The 24,605-nt window shown below is 35.3% G+C and overlaps 2 protein-coding genes across 3 annotated transcripts; both read left to right on the top strand.

The window, feature by feature from the left end:
- On the top strand, positions 1–17,487 carry LOC138690968 (zinc finger protein 226-like). Of its 2 annotated transcripts, none has more exons than XM_069812579.1 (5): positions 1–169; positions 2,669–2,805; positions 3,943–4,080; positions 6,166–6,245; positions 9,774–17,487. In XM_069812579.1, the coding sequence occupies exons 2-5, from the start codon at positions 2,719–2,721 to the stop codon at positions 10,843–10,845; spliced, it is 1,377 nt and encodes a 458-aa protein (XP_069668680.1). In that variant the 5' UTR covers positions 1–169; positions 2,669–2,718; the 3' UTR covers positions 10,846–17,487. The 2 variants fall into 2 exon arrangements, with proteins under 2 accessions (XP_069668680.1, XP_069668670.1); XM_069812569.1 differs by lacking the exon at positions 1–169 and adding an exon at positions 187–475.
- Positions 17,488–17,683: 196 nt separating this feature from the next.
- Positions 17,684–22,386, top strand: LOC138690939 (zinc finger protein 235-like). The gene is made up of 5 exons (XM_069812519.1): positions 17,684–17,843; positions 18,403–18,503; positions 18,620–18,757; positions 19,582–19,661; positions 20,306–22,386. The coding sequence occupies exons 2-5, from the start codon at positions 18,444–18,446 to the stop codon at positions 21,426–21,428; spliced, it is 1,401 nt and encodes a 466-aa protein (XP_069668620.1). The 5' UTR covers positions 17,684–17,843; positions 18,403–18,443; the 3' UTR covers positions 21,429–22,386.
- Positions 22,387–24,605: the final 2,219 nt, after the last annotated feature.

Raw genomic sequence — 24,605 nt, 5'->3', positions numbered from 1 at the left:
AGGGGATTCTTTATTGCTTCAACTGTGAAACTAAATCCGTTCTTATTCCATATAAATTTTTATTAGGATTCCAATTTATCGCATCTCCTAGGGAAACAATAAACCAATAAACTTATTTCTTCCTGCAACTACTGCAAGAAGTTAATCATTATTCAGTGCACTATGGACGGTAAGAACCTTGTTTGTTCGTTATGACGTCATAGTGGCTGTGATCTGTGATGGCATGTGTGTGGTTACAAAAATTCTCATATTATTATAAATCAATGGGAGAGAAAGATTTCTTAAATCATCAGCCTTCCAGTGAGGGTGATCACAAGCATCCTGAATACAGAACAGTTACATTTTTTTTAAGTCGTTAGTTAATTATAAAGAAAAAAGAAACTATTTTTTTTAATTTGGGATTCAGATGATGCCAAATGTCTTATTGATAAAATGAATGATTTCGTTCATATATTTTTATTTATTGATGAGGAAGGTAATATAATTTATTTAATATAATTATAGTATATTTGAATTTCAATAAAAAAATTGTATAATACAAGATAGTTAAATTATATTAACTAGGTAATTATTCCATGATCTTTTATTGTCTACATAATGAATTGTCTTTCACAAATATACTGCGTAACAGATAACTTAGTTCCTATCATTTTTAGTAGGCTACCTATGCTATATACTTCTGTCACAGAGGAGGTTTAACGTCTTCAATTATGCTTATTTTCACATTAATATTTGTCTTGTTCATATGTAACGTACTACTATTGTATTTATTTTTTCCCCTATGCAATCTATTACTAGGGTGACCAGATCAAAAAATTCAAAAGCAGGACATTTTGAAAAAAAGTCTGACAACACATTAAATTCCTTTTCATTCACTGAGAACGATAAAAGCAATAGGCAGACACAGTACAAAAGCTATCCATTGTTATTAATCTTATGTTGTTGTTGTTTTCTAATGCCAGGCGTTTGACAATAAAGTCATTTGACCTCATTTGTTATTAATCTTATAATTTCATTGTTCGGATAAATTTCAGAACACGGATATCTTCCTTTCCCCTCTAACTCCAAAATTCCAACCTGGTGGACACAAAATAAATTTTTTGGCACTGGAAAGTTTCTTTCCGTAAGCATGATGATGCACATTTGACAAACACAGACAAATCTGTTCTTTTAGTATTTTAAGATAATTATTGTCAGTGAGGTATCCGTATACTGAAATTTTCCCTTACATCTGACCACTGGGTCATTATGTGCAATTATTGAAAAAAAGAATTTACATATATACAGCAAAGTTTGGGTTGAAAAACCTGCTCAAAAAATGTACTCCACTGAAAATGTATTGTTTCCAAGAAAAATGTATCATCTTGCTTCAAAACAAATTCTTTTAGAGCATAGAATTCATAAAATGCATATTTTTCGTATAACGACAGAAAGCCACACTTTTGACCTTAGATTTTATCTCATATAGGCTCTGCAGTATTTCAGTATTTAGTACATTATGTTGCTGAAAGGCAGAAAGCCGGACATTTTGGCTTTATCATAAAAAACCGGCCAAATGCTCACAAAATACTAAAAAAGCAGGACATGTCCAGCAAAATCCGGACGTCTAGTCACCCTATCTATTACATATTGTAGGTTCGTTATTATTAGCCTAGGTACACACACAAGATTTCTAATATGAATTTAAGTTACAGAAACTTTATCTTGGTTATCCTGTATATTTGTTAATTATATTGTAAAGGTAAAGAATCATTCACAATAGGTAATAAAGTTAGGTATTCCTTTTTATGACTTTAATGTGAAATATCAGTAATTTTGAAAGACATGTACTCAAGCAAAATAGTAAATTAACAATATTCTCCTTCTGTAGATAGTAAAAATATATTCTTATTACAAAAAAGAGCCATTAGAATAATAGTTGGAGGAAAGGCTAGAGAATCATGTAGATTATTTAAAAAAAATTAGAGATTCTAACCTTAACAAATCAATATATATATACTCTACAATAAATTTCCTCTTATGTAATAAAGAAAATTTTCCAACTAACTCAGGCATACATAATATAAACACTCGCAGAAGGAATGATTTTCATACGCCATGCTTTCAAAGAGGAGTACGTTAAATGGCGATAAAAATGTTCAATAGTCTTCCTGAAGACATTAAGAATCATAGCCAAAACCCCTGCATTATTTAAGGTAAAACTAAAAAATTACTTAATATCTCATACTTTCTATTCTGTAGATGAATTCTTGACATTTCACAGTACTGTGTAAATATTATAATACTATTAAATGGTAAACATATTACATTGTATAAAATATTGTTATTAAGGTATTAATTCTGTACATATTTCATATTTGCATTTTATATGTATTGCATCTTATTGTTAAACGTAGGAATTGGACATATTCTTTATTCTATGCTGTAAAGCAAATGTAAGAATATTATGGAACGAATAAATCTATCTATCTATCTATCTGCTTCAGACGTCATAAAAAGTTATACAAATTGTTGAAAGTGAAAGGTTCTCAGTAAATGTCTAGTGTATGTACTCTGGTTCTAGTTGTTTCCCTAATATTATAATGCATGAAGATCCAGGTCGCAGAAACAAAGGAAGTGACGTAATAATGAATACGAGTATAAGTTGGTTTTGTTATTTGTGTTGCAGGTACAACGTTACTTGCAGAGAGTTGTTTTTAAAGTTGGTTGTATGTTGATATGGACGTGATTAAAAAAGAAGACAAGATAGACATATCTACTCTACAGAGTGATGACGTCAATAAAGGGGAGAGACTCTTCTGGAAGGTAAGTTTGTGTAAGTCTTTCATATACATGGATGCATGATTAATAACTGTTCTCAGGAAATGTTGTTGTTTTCTAATGCCAGGCGTTTGACAATAAAGTCATTTGACCTCTTGCACTCCAATATTTTTCAAAGATATTATCATGACCAGCCAATGAAGCACAGATTTTGAGGTGTTCCGTATCCATTTCTTGGTTTGAATTGCACAATGGGCAGTTAGGAGACTGATATATTCCAATTCTATGCAGGTGTTTAGCCAAACAATCATGGCCTGTTGCCAATCTAAATGCAGCTACAGACGATTTTGGTGGTAAATCCGGAATTAACTGTGGCTTTTGATGCAGAGAGTTCCATTTTTTCTCTTGGGATTGTGTTATCAAATTTTGTTTGTTGAAGTCTACGTATGTAGATTTAATAAATCTCTTCACAGAGTAATACATAGATTTAGTAACAAGTCTGTAAGTAGCAGTGCTGCCCTTCTTTGCTAAAGCATCCGCATTCTCGTTTCCCAGGATTCCACAATGGGATGGTATCCATTGGAATACAATTCTTTTATTGAGTGATATTAATTGAGAGAGCATTTTAGTTATTTCTGCTGTTTGAGATGAAGGTGTGTGTTTAGAGACTATTGATAGAATAGCTGCTTTGGAGTTTGACAATATAATTGCATTCTTAAATTTATTGATGTGGTATAAAAGATTCCCGAGACTTTCACTTATTGCAATGATTTCACCATCAAAACTTGTTGTTCCATATCCAAGTGATCTATAAAGTGAGAAGAGACAGCATGTAACACTTGCGCCGGCACCTTGTTCTCTGGAGATCATGGCTCCGTCAGTGTATAAATGAAGCCAGTTTTGTGGAGGGTACCTAATATTAATTGTCTCTAAAGAGAATTGTTTCAGTATTTCAGTGTTTACTTCTGATTTTAGTATTACTTCTGTTAAATTTAGATTATATTCTATATTTAATTCAGTTAAAGGGTTTGGTTTAATTTGTAAGTTTTCTTTTAAATTCGGGATATTGATATTCTGTTTTAATTCTTGAACAATGGATATGAAACTTTTTTTGAGTTTTCAATCTACAGAGAGGACTGTATAAATGGCAATGTGTGACTTATTCGTAATTTGTTATTCCAGGAAGAGAATCAGCACAGTGTGGGTGTCAATTTCATCAAAGTGGAACCTTCTGGGTTGGCTTTTGAATTTGAATCAGATATGAAATGTGAAGAGAATGAAGTTCCCATTTCATCCTTAGTGCTGAAGTCCGAAGTTGAAGTGAGTTATTTCCTATATGTGGCAGGTTGTTGCAAAATCAGATACATCACTTTTTTTCGAAATGTGTTAATGTTACATTTCATCGTATGATTGTATAATTGCTATAGCATTGTTATGCTCCAAAGCCAGATACATCACATGGATTTGTATGATGAAAGAATAGTATTGGTTGCAAATCCTTGGTTCCTTGGAAACGTTTTTCCTTCATACTGAAAAATTATGTTTTAGTGATATATCTGATTTTGCAACTAAACGCCTCATATAAAAGTCGTTTGTCTTGTCTTGTGCTCTTGCATAGGAAGTCAGTTAAGACATTTAAAATTTCTGGTACTGAAAACTTAAATCATTTCTCATAGTTATTTTTATTTTAAAATACTGTTACTATAGTAACTGTTTGTTTCGTATAATATTGTAAATTTTATTAGTAACAACAATGTAATTTATTCGTCACAACAATAATTCCTTTCTACAATTCACCTTAAACGCTCTCGTCAACAATTGGATCTTCACTCAACACAGTATTCGTTATAGCACTCCACCGACGACAATGACAATTTACTTGGACTATTACGCACAACAATGAACTGTTAATCTTAACTAATATTTACAAAGCACTATTTACAAATCAGAACTACCAGTTCTCAGTTCACAGTTCTTCTATCTCAGTCACTCGAGTTCGCAGTATCTCGAACCACAGACCTTCAGAGACAGTTCACTGTACTCGAACTCGGGTCCCTCCAACTGCGGTCCACTGCACTCGAACTCAGGTCCCTCCAACTGCGATCCACTGCACTCGAACTCAGGCCTTCGGATGCTGACGCAGATGCGGACGCACACTCGAGTCGAACTCCGGTTGGCTTGACTGGCTTGCTCGCTCTGGCTTACTCTCTGACAGAATAACTGAAAACTCGAAACTGCTGTCGTTCCTTCGCGACCGTAATTTATAACTACAGCGACGTAACCTCGAAGGTTCCACCCGTCTCTAGAGATGGCATTCCAGAGAAATCCAGGGCCCTCTCCTCTCTACCAGAACCAGATGCGCGCGCAAACTCGTCGCGTGACGTAATACACCCTCTCTCTTCTCTCCACCGCGCGACGTCACTCAATGTTCCGTGGAGCCTGTGCGATCTGCTTTCTTGCGGGACGCTGGTCGTGAGTTCGAATCTCACGTCGCTGTCACAATATATCCATATTCTACAGTATGTGCAAAATGTAGGAAAAGTGGAGGATGATGAGAATTCACATGCAAGGTCCCAAGGCTTTCTTTCCTTCTTTTTTTTATATCTAAAGTGGTTGGATTAATTTTTTTCAGATCACTCATACATTCAAAATTCAAATTATGGCTCTGCTGTTAAATTATTCACATGTCAAAGATGCTATACAATTTTTTTTTTTTAGGTTTGCGACTTAAAACTTCTACTTGTATGACACATGCTTTTAATGTAAAAAGGTAAAGGTAAAGGTATCCCCGTAACATGCCATGAAGGCACATGGGGGCATGGAGGTAGAGCCCCATGCTTTCCATGACCTCGGCACTAGAATGAGGTGGTGTGGTCGGCACCACGCTCTGACCGCCTTTTACCCCCGGGAAAGACCCGGTACTCAATTTTATAGAAGGCTGAGTGAACCTTAGGGCCGTTCTGAAAGTTTGGCAACGAGAAAAATTCCTGTCACCACCTGGGATCGAACCCCGGACCTTCCAGTCCGTAGCCAGCTGCTCTACCAACTGAGCTACCCGGCCGCCCATGCCTTTAATGTAGGCCTATTTAATGATGCAGAATTACGTGTGAGATAATCTATTATTACTGAAATTGGTGATAACGAAATGCTAATTTTTTGACGAGATGAAACCGAAAATTCACCATGACATTACATGACATTTGTCTTACAGTCTGAGAATCGATTAAATATATCTAACCAGATAATCACTTATTGTGGAATTGCAACCTGTGGCCGATTGCAGTATCATATTGCATATGCACTTCATTTCCCCTGATCTATTTCAGTTTCACTGACATGATGCAAAACCCAAAACATCTATTTTGCACACCCTGCAAGTCTTTAAGTTAAATTTTCCTTCTACAGGAACAGTCATGGTCTGTGGATCCAATAAAAGAAGAATTGATTTCAGACGTGACAATAAATGATGGAGAACTTACTGACAGGTGAGGATAATAATGTTGAGCTTCCATCTTGCTCTTAATTCTTCCGTTATAAGATAGAAGAGAGCTGCAGTTTGTTGTCCTCTTTTATCTTTTTAATTGATAACTTATGAAATAATGATTCTCACATTTGTTTCCGGTATTTTGGTAAATGTATTCCTGATTTATAGTAGGCCAAACAGTAATGATAATTTTATTTCAACTACATACATTCGACTTCTAGTCTTTCTTTCGAACTTCCAATTTAGTGTTTTTATTTATCTTTAGAATATTTTGTTCAAATAAGACCAAATTAACCAGTGATGTATATAGGCCCTAATACTTTCAGAAATTGCTTTACGGTAAATTTTCACTTCACTTCCCAAACTTCAACCTCTTACTTACTTACAAATGGCTTTTAAGGAACCTGAAGGTTCATTGCCGCCCTCACATAAGCCCGCCAGCAGTCCCTATCCTGTGCAAGATTAATCCAGTCTCTATCATCATATCCCACCTCCCTCAAATCCATTTTAATATTATCCTCCCATCAACGTCTCGGCCTCCCTAAAGGTCTTTTTCCCTCCGGTCTCCCATGCATTTCTGGATTCGCCCATACGTGCTACGTGCCCTGCCCTTCTCAAACGTCTGGATTTAATGTTCCTAATTATGTCAGGTGAAGAATACAATGCGTGCAGTTCTGTGTTGTGCAACTTCAACCTCTTACTCCATCGAATTTCTAATTTTGTTTTTTATTTATCTTTAGCGAATATTTTGTGCAAATAAGACCAAATTAACCAGTGGTGTATAATACTTTCAGAAATGGCTTTACGGTAAATTCTCGCCCCTCTTCCTAAAATTCAGTCTCTTACTCCACTGTCCATATCCTCTTTAATGTTGTTGTTGTTTTCTAATGCCAGGTGTTTGACAATAAAGTCATTTGACCTCTTGCACTCCAATATTTTTCAAAGATATTATCATGGCCAGCCACTGAAGCACAGATGTTAAATGGCAAGTTGTAGCCGATTTAAGTGAACACCATATTTTAACGATTTGGTGGCTACTTCATTCACACACAACCCCCAGAATGTCTGGAGGACCACACCTGCTGTTGCTCGATGGGTCCATTGGACCTAGCTTGGAGATCTTGTTGACCACCAGCTTTCCCTCCTTAAGCCACTGGAGGACGATTTTAGTGCCATAGCAGGTCAGCACTAGGAACAGAAAAGTAGAAAGAGGAGGAAGGAAAGGGAAATGAACCTCTAGGCCTCGAATGCTCTAATGCCATTGGGATCGAAGAAAGTAAGAGTAATGTAGTATAGGCCATTTGTTATGGCATTTAAAGAGCTGTCAAAATTATTTTTTCATCATAGAATTCTATTTTACAAATTTCTGATTACAAATGTAGTAACATTTTGTTCTAAAGTTGGCTTCCTGAAGTTACTATATGTACAGTATGTAGTGGAGAAGAATGTTAATAGGTATGTGTTACTTTAATATTAATATTACTTTCAAATTAATTTTTCCGTAAGTTTATTTTTCTTGATTCAACACCAACTTTTTTATGCCAAATATTAATCAATCTAAATTAAATTTTTTACTGAAAGTATTTATGAGGTAGCTGCATGTTTCTATGCATTTGTTTTGTAAGAAATGCTACTGCTTATTTTATAAATATTTTCTTCGTGATTTATAGAAAAAATAGCATATTCAAAAGTTAAAAACATTTTTTGAAAGTGAATAAAAGATATATTTCATAAAATGAATGCATAGAAATGTTTCTCTTGTCTTGTGAATGTATCAAAAAAAAAAAAAAAAAACTAAAAAATTGAGATCTACTAAAATCTTGGGTTTGAAAATCTTTCTAAAAAATTCAAAAGCCAAAAACATTCGGGAGTTCAAATTTTGGATTTTGTTAGTCCTTTACATAGTAAACATACACTCAAAATTTGGTTGAAAAAAACTTACTCGGGAAAAAGTTGTCATTTTTAGTGAAGTGTCCTCTTAGGTCTGCAAATGGCTAGTCTCCACCATGTTAGCCCTATTTTCTTCCCTAGTTTGTGGTAGTAGTTGTAGTATTTGTGACAGCTATGTCAATTCTATGGAATGAGAATGAGATAACGTGACTCACCTTACAGCTTTTGCTACAAGCTAGTATACTACTGTAATATGTGTTGTTGTTGTTTTCTAATGCAGGCGTTTGGCAATAAAATCATTTGACCTCTTGCAGTCCAATATTTTTCAAAGATATTATCATGGTCAGCCAATGAATCACAGATTTTGAGGTGTTCTGAACAATCATGGCCTGTTGCCAATCTAAATGCAGCTACAGACGATTTTCGTGGTAAATCGGGAATTAACTGTGGATTTTGATGCAGAGAGTTTCATTTTTTCCCTTGGGATTATGTTACCAAATTTTGTTGGTTGAAGTCTAAGTATTTTATTTGAAGCAAGTAGAGCGATCGGTTTGGAAGTAAATCCCGAAAAGACCAGAATATTGTACGAAATGGAAATATAAAAATTGGAGATTTATCCTTCGAAGAGGTGGAAAAATTCAAATATCTTGGAGCAACAGTAACAAATATAAATGACACTCGGGAGGAAATTAAACGCAGAATAAATATGGGAAATGCGTGTTATTATTCGGTTGAGAAGCTCTTATCATCCAGTCTGCTGTCCAAAAATCTGAAAGTTAGAATTTATAAAACAGTTACATTACCGGTTCTTCTGTATGGTTGTGAAACTTGGACTCTCACTCTGAGAGAGGAACATAGGTTCAGGGTGTTTGAGAATAAGGTGCTTAGGAAAATATTTGGGGCTAAGCGGGATGAAGTTACAGGAGAATGGAGAAAGTTACACAACACAGAACTGCACGCATTGTATTCTTCACCTGACATAATTAGGAACATTAAATCCAGACGTTTGAGATGAGCAGGGCATGTAGCACGTATGGGCGAATCCAGAAATGCATATAGAGTGTTAGTTGGGAGACCGGAGGGAAAAAGACCTTTAGGGAGGCCGAGACGTAGATGGGGGGATAATATTAAAATGGATTTGAGGGAGGTGGGGTATGATGATAGAGACTGGATTAATCTTGCTCAGGATAGGGACCGCTGGCGGGCTTATGTGAGGGCGGCAATGAACCTTCGGGTTCCTTAAAAGCCATTTGTAAGTATGTAAGTAAGTAAGTAAGAAGTCTAAGTATGTAGATTTAATAAATCTCTTCACAAAGTAATACGTAGATTTAGTAACAGGTCTGTAAGTAGCAGTGCTGCCCTTCTTTGCTAAAGCAAATGTTCATTGATTCTAATGATATTAAAAACCAAAGTATGGTTACTTTATCTTACCGACTTCATTTAACATTGCTCTTAAAAAAAAAAAAAAAAAAAAGAAAGAACAAGGAGTGGAATATTATGAAATACATCTTGTTGTTAGCAGGAACATCATTCTAGTGAAAAAGTCAGTTAAGTAATATCTCACGACATTTTCATTGCTTCTTGCTTCAAGTGTGGTAGTAGTCTTCAAATTTGTGAATGAAATGCTATGAATTTACAGGGATGCACAACAGCATTTCATCATCAGCAGCCATGAGAATGACATATCTGAGAAAACCCAACATTTTTCTGACATGGCGGAGCACAAACATAAATTAGCAGAATTTGATGATATCCGAATGGACACATCACCTGACCCAGGCACTAAGACTTTCAAATGCAACTTTTGTGACAAGAGTTTCACGAATCCTGGACTTTTTGAAAGTCACATATCGTCTCACAGCATTGATAAATCTTTAAATTCTGATGTTACTCAGAAAAGTTCTGGAAAACTTGGTCATCAACATGTCAGTCGTGGTAAGAATTTGAAATGTGAAACTTGCCACAAGAGTTTTACATTACCTCATCATCTCCGTCAACATGCAGTAACTCATGAAGTGGTTAAATCTTTCAAATGCGAAATTTGTGACAAGAATTTTGCACGAATTAAATATCTTCGGCAACATGCAACAATGCACACTGGTTACAAGCCTTTCAAATGTAAAACATGTCACAAGTGTTTTACAACACTTGCTCAACTTCAGCGCCATGAATTAACTCATACAGGTGATAAACCTTTCAAATGCGGAACGTGTGAAAAGAGTTTTTCACAGCCTGCTCATCTTCAACGACATGTCTTAACTCATACAAGTGAAAAACCGTTCAAATGCGAAACTTGTGACAAGAGTTTTAAAGAAATTGCACTTCTTCGAAGACATGTAAAGACTCATATAGGTGCCAGACCTTTAAAATGTGATATATGTGGTAAGAATTTTGCACTTCTCCCAAATATTCGACGGCACATGTTGACTCATATATCTGATAAACCGTTCAAATGTGAAATATGTGAGAAGAGTTTTGCTGCACTTCCTAATCTACAACGACATAAATTTACTCACATAGTTGATAAACCTTTCAAGTGTGAGAATTGTGGGAAAGGTTTTTCAGATGTTTCAAATCTTAGACAGCATTCTTTTATTCATTCGAATAATAAGCCTTTCAAGTGCAACATCTGTGATAAAAGTTTTGTACGTGTTGATCGTCTTCGACAGCATGAATTAATTCATATTAATGATGAACCTTTCAGTGCTTAAGAGGAGAGGATGGTATTTTTTGGTGAAAAATGAGTAAATTAAAAAAAAATTCTTTAAAATACCCTGTGATATGTGTGAAATGCATAGCATAAGATTTTGTGGGTATTTGTGCCCTTATCGGATGTTGAGTCGCGCTGTGTTATGGATTTTTAAATCACTCGGGCACTTTTATTGTTGTTTCCGGTAAATTAAATTTAAAAAATTTTTTTTTCTTCTTTAAAATACCTTTTGATATGTGTGGAATGCATTGCATAACATTTTGCGGGTATTTGTGCCCTTATCGGATGTTGAGACGTCATTTTTAAACTTTCTGTGCTATGGATTTTTAAATCACACGCCCGCTTTTATCGGTTTCCAGTAACTTCATTTTTTTTTTTGCTACATTGCCAGACAAAAATGGATATAATTTCTGAACTATTAAAGATACATGCATGAAATTTAGAACAGACATTCTTTAGACTATTAGGAAACTTTTCACTGTAACAGAAATTTGTTAATTGATTTCATTTTAAAAATACGTCCGTTTGTTTGCAAGAAAGAAAATCAGAAAATTGTTATTAATTTTTAATTGTTTATTTTACAAACGTAGGGACTAATATCAAAATTCTGTTACAGACAGTTTGTAGAACATGCTTTTACAAATACATTGCAAAAATTGTTTGAATCTATCTTTAAAAACGGTTTAGATATATCGGTTTTAGTACAATCCTGCATTGGGTATATTTTTTCAGATTTGTGCCCCCCAATAATTTTTTTTTTCAAAATATTTTTATTTGGTTGAGTTGCCACAGCTATGAGCTCTCTACATATAAAAAATTAATATTTTACACCAAATAGGAAAAAAGTTTTAAAAAATACCACCCTCTCCCCTTAATTAGTCGGATGAGTTTCACATAACTTAACTTGTATGTCTACAACAGCCCTCTTAAGGTCACAGAGATTTGAACTACAAAACTGGTGAAGAGGGGTTTTTTTTCACATCTTACTAGCAGTCTTCAGGACTCTCGTGCAAGTATCAAGAATTTTTTTAAAATGCGATACTTGTGAAAAAAAGAAGGCTGTACAATTGGATTATCTCAAATAACACGTACATAAAACTTAAAATGCAAAATTTGTGACACGAATTTTACACAGGATGCACTTCTTCGACTATATTCATCATCTCCTTTCTGTTTTAAACCTCCTTAATGCGAAACACGACTTGATAGACTTTGACAAGAAACATTAAGTCACTCAGGGATAAAATTTTGAAAGATAACTTTATGTGACAATTGTGTTGCATTTCGACTTAAAGTTATTCGAAATAAATGCTTTTCACAACGTTTTTGAAGAATTGTGTCACTTCGTTCATTTTCCAATTTATTTCAGATGCAATGAGATTTTGTAAATTAAACATTTATCATTCTGTTTGCAGAGACACAACAAACTATGATGGCGAAATAGAGGCTATACACTTTGCTCTCCGACAATTATTAAATCTTCCCTTAAATAAATATAACAAGACAGTAATTCTTTCAGATTCTAAAGCTGCAATTCAGGGAATATGTTCCAATGCTACAAAGAAGTCAACAAAAATAAGAGAATACTACAAAATGTTAACACAACTCCAAAAAGTTAATAAGATTGTCCATCTCCAATGGATTCCAGCACACTGTGGAGTCATGGGGAATGAAACCACAGACACACTCGCAAAGAAAGGCACAACAATAAAACAAAAGTCTAAATTTAATTTCTTATATTCCTCAATAAAATGCTTGATTACTACAACATTTTCTCATTCATACCTACAAGAAATAGAATCAAATGCTAAAGACAAAAAATGGATTACACTACTTTCCAACCCAGATATAATCCCCCAGAGACCAAGGAAAAGAGCAGGTGCAGGCTTCAGACTATTGACAAATCATGACTGTCTAGCAAGTCATCTCTACAGAATAGGTATCTCAGCTTCACCCATATGTGTCCTGTGTAACAATCCAGCAGAAATGAATGAAGATCACTTGAAGACCTGTGTAGCATTAAGATCCGAAGAAACTACAGTTCAAAAGTATTGGAAAGCACGACTGCTAATGGCTTCATTGCCAAGTGCAAGGCACTAGACAACAACAACATTTACATGAAAACTGGAATTGAGCTTCGTACTCCTATACATTCAAGTAAGAAATTTATGAAGTCTTGAATTTGAGAAACGACTGTAGGAATAAATAAGAATTTTTCGTACTTTATCACTGTTTATGATGAAACAGTTTATCAGAACATTATTTATATCCTAAAGATATTGTAACTTCAAAAACGTAGTATGGTATACAGGGTAAACCGTAAGTAATGTGATTAATTTCAAGCGGTTATTCTTTGAAATATTTCAATCTGAAAAGTGTAATATAATCTTGCTCATTTGCTTCCTTCACGAAATAAAAAATTGTTTTATATGAAACATTTCGTAACATGTTTTGGGAAAGCCATTGATTTAATTCCAGATATGCTCAATCAATGTAAGAAAGCAGTGTTAAAAGAACTTTAGTTTTGTGCTTTAAATGTACAGAAATTTGACCTGAACAAATGTTCTTGTTGTTGTTGTTTTCTAATGCCAGGCATTTGACAACAAAGTCATTTGACCTCTTGCACTCCAATATTTTTCAAAGATATTATCATGACCAGCCACTGAAGCACAGATTTTGAGGTGTTCCGAATCCATTTCTTGGTTTGAGTTGCACAATGGGCAGTTAGGGGACTGATATATTCCAATTCTATGCAGGTGTTTGGCCAAACAGTCATGGCCTGTTGCCAATCTAAATGGAGCTACAGACGATTTTCGTGGTAAATCGGGAATTAACTGTGGATTTTGATGCAGAGAGTTCCATTTTTTCCCTTGGGATTGAGTTATCAAATTTTGTTTGTTGAACTCTAAGTATGTAGATTTAATAAATCTCTTCACAGAGTAATATGTAGATTTAGTAACAGGTCTGTAAGTAGCAGTGCTGCCCTTCTTTGCTAAAGCATCCACATTCTCGTTTCCCAGGATTCCACAGTGGGATGGTATCCATTGGAATACAATTCTTTTATTGAGTGATATTAATTGAGAGAGCATTTTAGTTATTTCTGCTGTTTGAGATGAAGGTGTGTGTTTAGAGACTATTGATAGAATAGCTGCTTTGGAGTCTGACAATATAACTGCATTCCTAAATTTATTGATGTGGCATAGAAGGTTCCTGAGACATTCACTTATTGCAATGATTTCACCATCAAAACTTGTTGTTCCATATCCAAGAGATGTATAAAGTGAGAAGAGACAGCACGTAACACCTGCACCGGCACCTTGTTCTCTGGAGATATAGGATCCGTCAGTGTATAAATGAAGCCAGTTTTGTGGAGGGTACCTAATATAATCTTGCTCGTTTTTGCTTCCTTCACGAGATAAAAAATTGTTTTATATGAAACATTTCATAGCATGTTTTGGGAAAGCCATTGATTTAATTCCAAATATGCTCAATCAGTGTAAGAAAGCAGTGTTAAAAGAACATTAGTTTTGTGCTTTAAATGTACAGAAATTTGATCTGAACAAATGTAACTTTTTGTTTTGGAAGGGTATTTTAAAATGTTCGATTTGTTCATCTCAAATTTCTGCGGATTTAAAAAACGAAGTCCCGCACCGTGGTGTCGTGGTCTAAGGCATCCTGCCTAGGACTCGCGTTACGGAATGCGCGCTGGTTCGAGTCCTCATGAGGGAAGAAATTTTCTCATCAAATTTCGGCCAGTGTATGGGACCGATGCCCACCCAGCATCGTGATGCACTTGGGGAGCTACAATAGGTAGCGAAAATCCGGTTGTGAAAGCCAGCTATGAGGGCTGGGAGGATCATCGTGCTAACCACACGATACCTCCATTCTGGTTGGATGATCGTCCACCTCTGCTTTGGCATGTGGGCGTGAGGCCAGCAGCCGGCTGTTCATGTTCTTGTTTCATTATTTAAAACTATTACATTTTGTTAGGTATACTTTGTCGTGTTAGTCAGGTCACTCTGATGGCAAGTTTCTTAAATTAAAGTTATAATGCAATAATATGTTCATTACAAAATAATGGTTTTTTCATTACATCATACTCTTTTATTATAAAATTATTTCCATAATACTACATATTCATGGCCAGTGGCATAGCTGTCAGCTGACCAGGAGTTGCGCTTGGGCGTGGGTTCGATTCCCGCTTGGTCTGATGAACTGGTTGGGTTTTTTCCGAGGTTTTCCCCAACCTTAAGGCAAATGTTAGATAATTTATGGCGAATCCTCGGCCAAATACCATCTCACTATCACAAATCCCATTGACGCCAAATAACCTAGTAGTTTATACAGCGTCGTTAAATAACCATCTAAAATATTATTCTTGTGTCCTAAAATAAACTAGGAGCCTACTGCAAGATTTTTTGAAGGTATTGTGAGTAATAACAGTGTCCCAATTTTGGTTGATGTAATAATATAAAATTATGATCACACTAAATTTCATGAGACATTAATTGGAGATCTACATATCTTATCTACGTACCTAAGATTTATCAAGCAATCAAAAAGCGTATATGCAAGCCATATCAAAAGTCTGAAGAAACCAAACCTAACCTGTCACTGATTCTCGACCTTAGGGGAAGCTGTTGTACCTAGGGACAAATTGTATCTGGGGACACTTCGTTTATTTTCAAGGTTATGTGGTGGAATTTTTGTTTGCGCAGTTGATCACTTTGATTTCATCATTAAGCTGTTCTGTGATTGATTTACTATTTGTTGAAGCAATCTGAAGAGATTTTATTTTAAAAATCTGTTTTTGAACCTAAAAAGTAAGTAATTGTCAAATTAATGAATTATTTTTAATTGATTCTTTCTTTACACGATTAAGAACTGAAATATATATTTTTAAACCCTGTTATTCTAGCTACGAATCCATGTGGTTATTGGCTTGTTTTCGGTACATCAGTCTTCAAAATTTACTGAGATATATTTTACTGATTCCTGATGTACCTAGGAGCAGTGTACCTGGGGACAACTGTCTTCAGGTGGACCTCATTAGATTTTAAATATTTTGTAAATAAGTTACTCTTATGATGAATAATCAAAAACAGTATTTAGTAATGACTTTTATGGGGTTTCAGCTTTAGTGGAAATGCTATGTAGCAAATTAAAATTGAAGAGACAAACCCCGACAAAGCTAAATTCTTCTCCTTCCAGGAAAAGAATAACTCATAATCCTAAAAAAGGAAAGACAAGTGCTTTAACAGATATGCCAAAGAAATCGAAATACAAGAAAGAAAAAGAAAATTGAGTGAGAAGAGAAATATGATGAATAAAGTTCAGAAATGGAAGAAGTTGAAGCCACAAGTTGTTTCCAGAAGATAATTCAGAAGAGACTGCAGATGAGTCGAGGAATGTGTTAGTTCTAATGATAATGATGATGAAGATGCCATTTAAACTATAAATTACATTGCTTGAGCGAATTTAGAAGAAATAAGAGAAGAAAATTTTGTTTTGGCAGGAAAGAAAGACTAATTATAAATTTTTTGTCGGTAGAATTTGTAAGAAGATTTATGAAACAGAATCTGAAGTTCAGTATCTAAAGAAGTTTACTAAATATAACAATTTATTTTTTTTTTTACATAATAAGCAATCAGAAATTGTTGATCTTCCTTCAGAGGATACTGTGTTCAAACTTCCCCACCTTCTCAAAGAAAAGATTCAAGCCTAAGGGGCACTAAGAAATATGTTTTCAAAATTTCATTTGAAAGATACGGCCTTGCATAATAAGAAATTCATTTAATTGGAAAGCCTAATATTGTTTTCTGTCAAGAAAATTGAGAATTATTTAAAACTTAGCAACATTATCACTTGTTGTTACATAAGGGCAGCACTGCTACTTACAGACCTGTTACTAAATCTATGTATTACTCTGTGAAAAGATTTATTAAATCTACATACTTAGACTTCAACAAACAAAATTTGATAACACAATCTCAAGGGAAAAAATGGAGCTCTCTGTATCATAATCCACAGTTGATTCCCGATTTACCACGGAAATCGTCTGTAGCTGCATTTAGATTGGCAACAGGCCATGACTGTTTGGCCAAGCATCTGCATAGAATTGGAATAGACCTATATGTCTCCTAACTGTCCATTGTGCAACTCAAATCAAGAAATGGATTCAGAACATCTCAAAATCTGTGCGTCAGTGGCTAACCATGACAATATCCTTGGAAAATATTGGAGTGCAAGAGATCAAATGACTTTATTGTCAAATGCCTGGCATTAGAAAACAACAACAACTTGTTATTACATTAAATGTAAAGCAAAATGTATCATTAATAATAATTATAAAAAAGTAAATTATCTGTATGTTGTAGAAATATAAACTTAATAAAATATTAGTTACATTAATATTATATTGAACCATGTCCCAAGCTATGTCATTCTATGTCTCAAGGTACATCACCCTTATGTACCTAGGGACAGTATGTAGCACTTCAGGAAAATTAAAAAAAAATATATACAAAAAATTACTTAATTGAAACCTTTCATTTTTTCTAAGATACTTTAAACTTAAAAAATACTGCTGTTAATAATAAAAAGTTATAAAAGCTTATACAAAAATTTAAGAAATTGAAATTTAAAAAAAACTGTCCCTGGGTACAACAGTTTCCCCTACGAACACTGTTAAAGAAACAATCACGCGAATAGAAAATAACATAGAACAGCAAAATTCAGTATGTAGATCTCCTTAAATTTGCAGGTTGCGATCGTACTATTGCAGAGAATAATGCACAGCATATTTGTATATGTTAGGCTAATGCATTGCGTCTCAGAGGCTGTGATTGAGGGTTCACACGAAGTGGATGATATGGTTTTAAAAGATGTTTTTCTCGATAGTGTACTGTATTACATAAATGTTGCGTTAAAACATTTTCTTGGTCATATTTCTCGCACCTATAAAATGATGGCTTGTGTGTGAAGGGAAAATCGTTACATGTAAGTGATAAAGTGAATCATATTTCATTTCTTATTCTGTCTGTCCACTTCACACGTTCCATTCTTCTCCATATCCACATTTCAAATGCTTCTATTCGTTTAGTGGTAATGTCCATGTTTCTTCCCCATACAATGCTACATTCCACACAAAGCACTTCACTAGTCTCTTCTTTAGTTCTTTTTCCAGAGGTCCGTTCCTTTTCCTATTAAAAGCTTCCTTTGCCATTGCTATCCTCCTTTTGACTTCCTGGCCGCAGCTCATGTTACTGATTATAGTACACCCCAAGTATTTGAAGCTGTCCACTTGCTCTACTGTCTCATTTAGAATTCGCAAGTTTACCTTCTTTATTTTTCTTGCGACAACCATGGTCTTCGTCTTGTTTTCATTTATATTCATCCTATACTGCTCACAGCTGTTATTTAGCTCCAGTGGCAGCTGACCTCATGGATATAATATACTGGAAGTCCCATTCGAAATTGAATACATGGTATGAATTTGCTGTTCTTATATATTGTCGTAAGAAAATGATCATCAGTAATGATTGATGGTATGTTGCAGCTAAGCTGAGAGATAATTTTTGAACTTGGTTCTAAGTTGTCATGGAAGCATTCACTTCAGAGGTTGATGTCGAAAATGGAGAAGAAAAGCCTTTCTTTATTGTAAGTTTATACAGGTTTCGCTTTTCTATTGATCCATCATAAAAAGTAAGCAGTTCTTCTCAGAAAACTTACATGTTTGGCAGTGTATAAGATAGTTTGTAATATTTTATTCACAGACAAAGAATTCGTTGAAAGTGGAAGTCAGTGACATCAAACTGGAATCGTCCGAGTTGATGTACGAGCTCACATCAGACATAAAACACGAAGAAAATGAAGATCGTGTTACGTTCCCAATTATAAAATGTGAAGTTGAGGTAAGTTGTTTTGATTTGGAATTAGATGGTATTTTATCTTGGGTTCTTACACAAGAAGTCAGATTGATTCTGTAAACAAGTCCTTCAAAAGTTATTGTACTTAACCCTTAATTCAAAAGATCTGTCTTTGAGATCTCTAGGGACTTTTGTTTTTAAATATTTCCTACATTGTTTAATACACGGCTTTTGGTTCTTACCTATGTGTCATTTGCTCCCCGGGGACAACTACTCAAAACTGGGGACGTCTGGTCAGCCTATCCTTTTCTCACCTTTGTTGATGATGGTGGCTATACGTATAGTTTGACAACTTAAAGTGAAACCCCGTAAACACGCCAACTTCTGGAATCTCTCTCTTTCTTTCTTCTCTCCCCCTCGCTTCTCGTCATTCAGTCACCAATCACCACGTAAATATCTGACAGGGTGTGTGTGGCCATCGCGACCAATAGAAGACCCACTCTCCAGTATTACCACACTAACGGATTCTTCATTTTTGCCTCGACTGTCGGCTAGGAAGGTTCCATTATGCTAGCATTGCAGACAACTAGTTAACCTTTTAATGCTTTTGTTAGCAGGTTTGACAAACTGTGAGTGGACCTGCAAGTACATAGTGCATAGTGCTCTCTCCCTTCCCCCCGTGCTTTCTCACTTGCTCCTCCCCAAGACATCCAGCACTCACGTAGTAACTCAGTCAGGGTTTGTTTGATTTGTCAATCTATAGATCCATAGCTTTGGATTGTCTGTATTTATAATGTTGAGGAAGAACTAAAAATATGCCATCACATAAAATATTGTAAAAGTCTGAAATGACGTTTTTTTTTTCACAGGAAGAATCTTGGCAAGAGGATGCAGTAAAAGAGGAACTGAAGGCAGATGTGACAAATGAAGGTGTTGAGTTTACTGATAGGTGAGTATAGTGGCATTTGAACTTTAGTGGTTCTGACATTTGATCAGTAGTAATGTATAGGAAAGAAGAAACAATAACGAACAAGAGTCAGTCCATTTCTCTGCCTCGAAGTGTACGTACATTATTTATAGACAAATACTCGAATTTTATTTAAAATTATAATGGGAAGTGAATTTTGCCAGGAGATATGTTATTGGGAAACAAGTTCTTTACATGCTCTAAAGTTATAAAATGCAACAAGCAACTGCTTTATAAGTAAATGCATCCTAGTGAGTTCGAAGTAACTTTCCATAACATTTGCATTTCCCATCGTGCTACCTTAAGTGTAGTAATGGCGACTGGCGTATCTCAGCTGGCAGAGGTGCTTGCCTTCTGATCCTGAGTTGCGCTCGGACGCGGGTTTGATTCCTGCTTTGGCTGATTACTTGATTGGATTTTCCCTCCTCCTTAAATTTTCCCAACTGTAAGGCGAATGTTAGGTAATCTATAGCGAATTCTCTGCTTCATTTCGCCAAATACCATCTCGATATCACAAAGTCCATCGACGCTAAATAACCTAGTAGTTGATACAGGGTCGTTAAATGAACTAAAGAAAGTGTAGTAGTTGTTTCCTTATTTGTGAACATAGAACTATGGATTTACAGGGCTATGCAGCTGCAGTCCAAATATGATGACAGGAGCCACGAAATTAACACATTGGAGAAATCTCAAGATTATTCCGACACATTCATGCACACGTCTACTGATACAAATCCAAAGAAATGCGACATTTGTGATGAAAGTTTTACATATCTTGATTCTCTTCGTCAGCACTCATTAACTCATTTGGATGATGTAACTTTCAAGTGCCCAACATGTGAGAAAGGTTTTACGCAACTTCGTTATCTTCGGCAACATGAATTAATTCATACAGGCAAAAAGCCATTCAAATGCAATATTTGCGGGAAGAATTTTCAACTACTTTCTCACCTACGACGACATGTATTGACTCATACCGGCAATAAACCTTTCAAATGTGACGTTTGCGAGAGGAGGTTTGGGCTACTTGGTAACCTTCGCCAACATGCATTAATTCACACAGGAAATAAACGCTTCAAATGCAAAATATGTGGTAAGGGATTCTTCCGTCTTCCTAATCTTCGAAAACATACATTCACGCACACTAGTGAGACGCCTTTCAAATGCGAATCTTGTGGTAAGAGTTTTACAACAGGGCACTATCTTCGACAACATGAAAGAATTCACACAAGGAATAAGCAGTTCAAATGCGAAATTTGTGAGGAATGCTTTACATTACCCTATTATCTTCGAATTCATACAATAAGTCATAATAGTGATAATTTGAAATGCAAAACATGTGGGAAGTGTTTTTCAAGAGTTAATTTTGAACAGCACGAATTAACTCACTCCGCCGATAAACGCTTCAAATGCAAGATCTGTGAGAAAAGTTTTGCACTACGTCACCATCTTCAGCGACATGCATTAACCCATACAGGTGATAAACCTTTCACTTGCGACATTTGTGAAAAGAGTTTTTCACAACCCACTCACCTTCGTCGACATGCATTGACTCATACGGGTGATAAATCTTTCAAATGTGAAACTTGTGAGAAGAGATTTGGACGGCCCGATCATCTTCGACAACATGCAGTGACTCACATGGATGAAAAGCCCTTCAAATGCGAGTTGTGTGGAAAAAGTTTTGCAGAGCATTTTCGTCTAAAAAGGCATTCTACAACTCACGTGGGTGCTGAGAATTTGACGTAAATATTTTTACATACACGTTTAAATGGTGTTTGATAATTTTTATTTTTATAAGACAGCAAGCTTTTGTAAATGATACGTATAAAAAAGCTTTGAGATATAGTTATTTACGTAAATAGGACAGAAAGTGAAAGTGTGTATGAGTGAGATGTAGCCAAGTCAGGAATTTCGAAACGAGTGCGCGAAAGGCACTTTCTTACTAGTTACGTACAATATTTTTTGGCACAATTACATAGGAATTTTATGTGAATAATTAACCTAATAAATTAATAAATAAATCACAGACTATTGAGATTTGTTTAATCTTTGCGTAGATTCTTCGCCCAACAGTGCATATAATACTGTGGAATCCCGGCCACCAAGTCACTCAATTGAGTGCGTTCCTTGTATAATGGCAGTTGACTTAATATGTGTCAACATATATGTCGAACATGGAGTAAGGCCACATAGGGAAAAACACTAGAAAAGAGGGATTCGATCCGGTGCCCTGGATTGAACTTTGGCGTAGCTCAGTGGTTAGAGCACTTGGCACGAAGAACCAAAGATCTGGGTTTGATCCCCAGCGCTGCACAGTGGGCCAGAATCGACTCAAAATGGGACAAAATTATTTTATGTGTCTGTTGTTTTCTTGGATGCATTAAAATCAATAGTTATTCAATAGTTTTCACTTTTTAAGTTAAAAGCACTTGCACAACATAATAGTTTTTTATTCAATATCTGATTCCTCATCATTACATTTTCATTACTGACATTTTCTTCATGAATGCACTTTCTTCTTCCTCACTAGAGTCTTTCAATAGCTGTAATCCTTCCTTCCACAAGGGAGTTTTGTGTTTTTTATGTGACTTTCTGATATTTGAAATGAGAGGCTCGGAAGATATGAGAAGGTTGTTGACTAAATCTGTCATTGTGTTTTTACGAGAACTTTTCCTTGTGTGGGGCTCTCGATGTGTATGTATGTATGTATTTATTCACACTGCAATGGGTATATACCCGGTGGCAGTGGTAACTAATTACACTCAAATAAAGATAATAATAAACACAATTAATAAAAAATACAATTAATAATAATACTATACTAACAATAATTAATAATAATAATAATAATAATAATGATAATAATAATAACAGGGAACATCCTAAATTAAGTGAAGCACGATCAGTTAAAATAACATTTAAAGTTAATCTAATTTGTACCTTAAACCTATGTTCGAACTAAAACCCACGAGTATGATATGTTCATATCTGCACAAGTACCTTTCAACACTACACTCATTTCGCTGTCAACTCACTCATGCACTGGAACTACGACACATTTCACTGATTCTATTCTGATTTCACTAACACTTCAAAAACATTTCACTGTTCAAATACTTTGCACTGCCACTATAAACTATAAAGCTTCACTGACAGGAACACGTTTCACTTACTCAACACACTTCACTGACACAACAAATTCTTCACTGCTAGAACACTTCAATAACAAAATATCAATTACACCCTTTAAATACTGTGTATAATTATCGTCTACTAGTAAAGTCCTTAAGCCTATATCTTAGTATCTTTTTAATATGAGCCTCCTGACCCCTCAGATAACTGTCCAATTTGAAGCAGAGCTGAGTTAATAAACTGAGACCCATTGAGAGAATTTTGGTAAATATTTACAAAGACTATAGGTCACTGCTGTAAGATATCCACAAGAAATTACTCTGCCAACAGACCAAGTACTTAATTGTTATATACATTATGTGATGATGAAATTAATGAAGATTGAGGAGGAATTGCTTGGACAACGAACCGTATGATGATGAATTTGAAACCGACATAAGTAAATCACAGTTTTTGTAAATAATTACTAGAATTTTCTCTAACATTGAGCATTAAATGGCCAGAACCAAGAAGGAGAATGGAAATCGAAACATTGGAAGCAATACTGCAAGTGATATATAGCCTACCGGTAATATTTCATATGCTGAGTTTGTTTGTCTTGTAGTTTAGTGACAAATTCAATCACAACCCTTCATTTTTCCCATATGTCCTCTGCCTAATCTTTCTATTGTTCCCCGTTTAGGGAAGGGCACGGGCTGGGACTGTTCTTGCGTGCAGGCCGCCTATTGTACTACCCGGGATGGAATGGTTTGCATACCCTAAGCCCCCCTGGGCACTGCCACTGAACTCCCTTACAGGCTACATGATCCCTTTACCATTCTACTAGTTCTCACCGTGGTCAACAACTATTTGATACCCACGAATTTGAAATGTGAATGAAATAATTATACTTCCGTACAATGCTGTGAGCAGGTTTTTTTGAAAAGGGGAAGAACATTTTGCTTTCATAAAGTAGTTTATAAACAAGTAGCCGTATTTGGTACCTGCGAATTTGAAATGTAAACGAAATGTTGATACTTTTCTATGGGGCTGTGCGCAGAATATTTAAAAGGAAGGGATGTTTTTGAAGGTGGGAATTTTTTTTTGGTTAAACGAGCGTTGAGCGGATTACGCCGATTTTGGAATAGACACCGACGCACTTAGGTTAGGTTAGTTTAGGCTTTTATTATCCCGTCAAGATGAAGGTGAAAGCGATTGAGTGTGATTTTTTGTTTTTGTGTTGGCAGTTCAAGTACGTCGGTGTCTATTCCAAAATCGGCGGAATCCGCTCAACGCTCGTTTCACCTTTTTTTTTTTTTTCACAAAGTAGTTTATAATAAATTCTTGAGTAAGTATTTATTAATTACGGTATCACAATTTCAAATGGCGTATATACGGTACTTCCGGTGTTACCTATGTATCATATAGAAATGTGTAACTCGCTCATTTTTTCCAAAAATTGAGTGGGGGGGTAACACCCCTAAATTTGTGCACGGCCATTCTTCCCTAAATTTGTTAGCACTGTTTGCGGGAAGGGGGGGGGGGAGAGATTCAATGACTTACAGTAAAACAGACAATTGCTTTCTTCTGAAATTTTAATGGATTTCATTTTCTGTGGTGACAGCATTGATTGAATTTAAAATCATTGCAATCACTGCCCTCGGATTGAAAACATGCCTACGCATCTGTAGTCGGTTATAATTTTGTTGGTTTATTGTGTCAAAGAGGCTGTGATTGATAGAAGTAAGTTTGGAATTAATTTAAGCTGAGCAATCTACCCAGGGGTAATAGATGTAAGTATGTAACTTAATG

Source organism: Periplaneta americana, chromosome 2 (genome assembly GCF_040183065.1).
Source record: "Periplaneta americana isolate PAMFEO1 chromosome 2, P.americana_PAMFEO1_priV1, whole genome shotgun sequence".
NCBI lineage: Eukaryota > Metazoa > Arthropoda > Insecta > Blattodea > Blattidae > Periplaneta > Periplaneta americana.
Note: the sequence above shows the minus strand (reverse complement) of the source record. Positions and strands in the feature narration are given on the sequence as shown.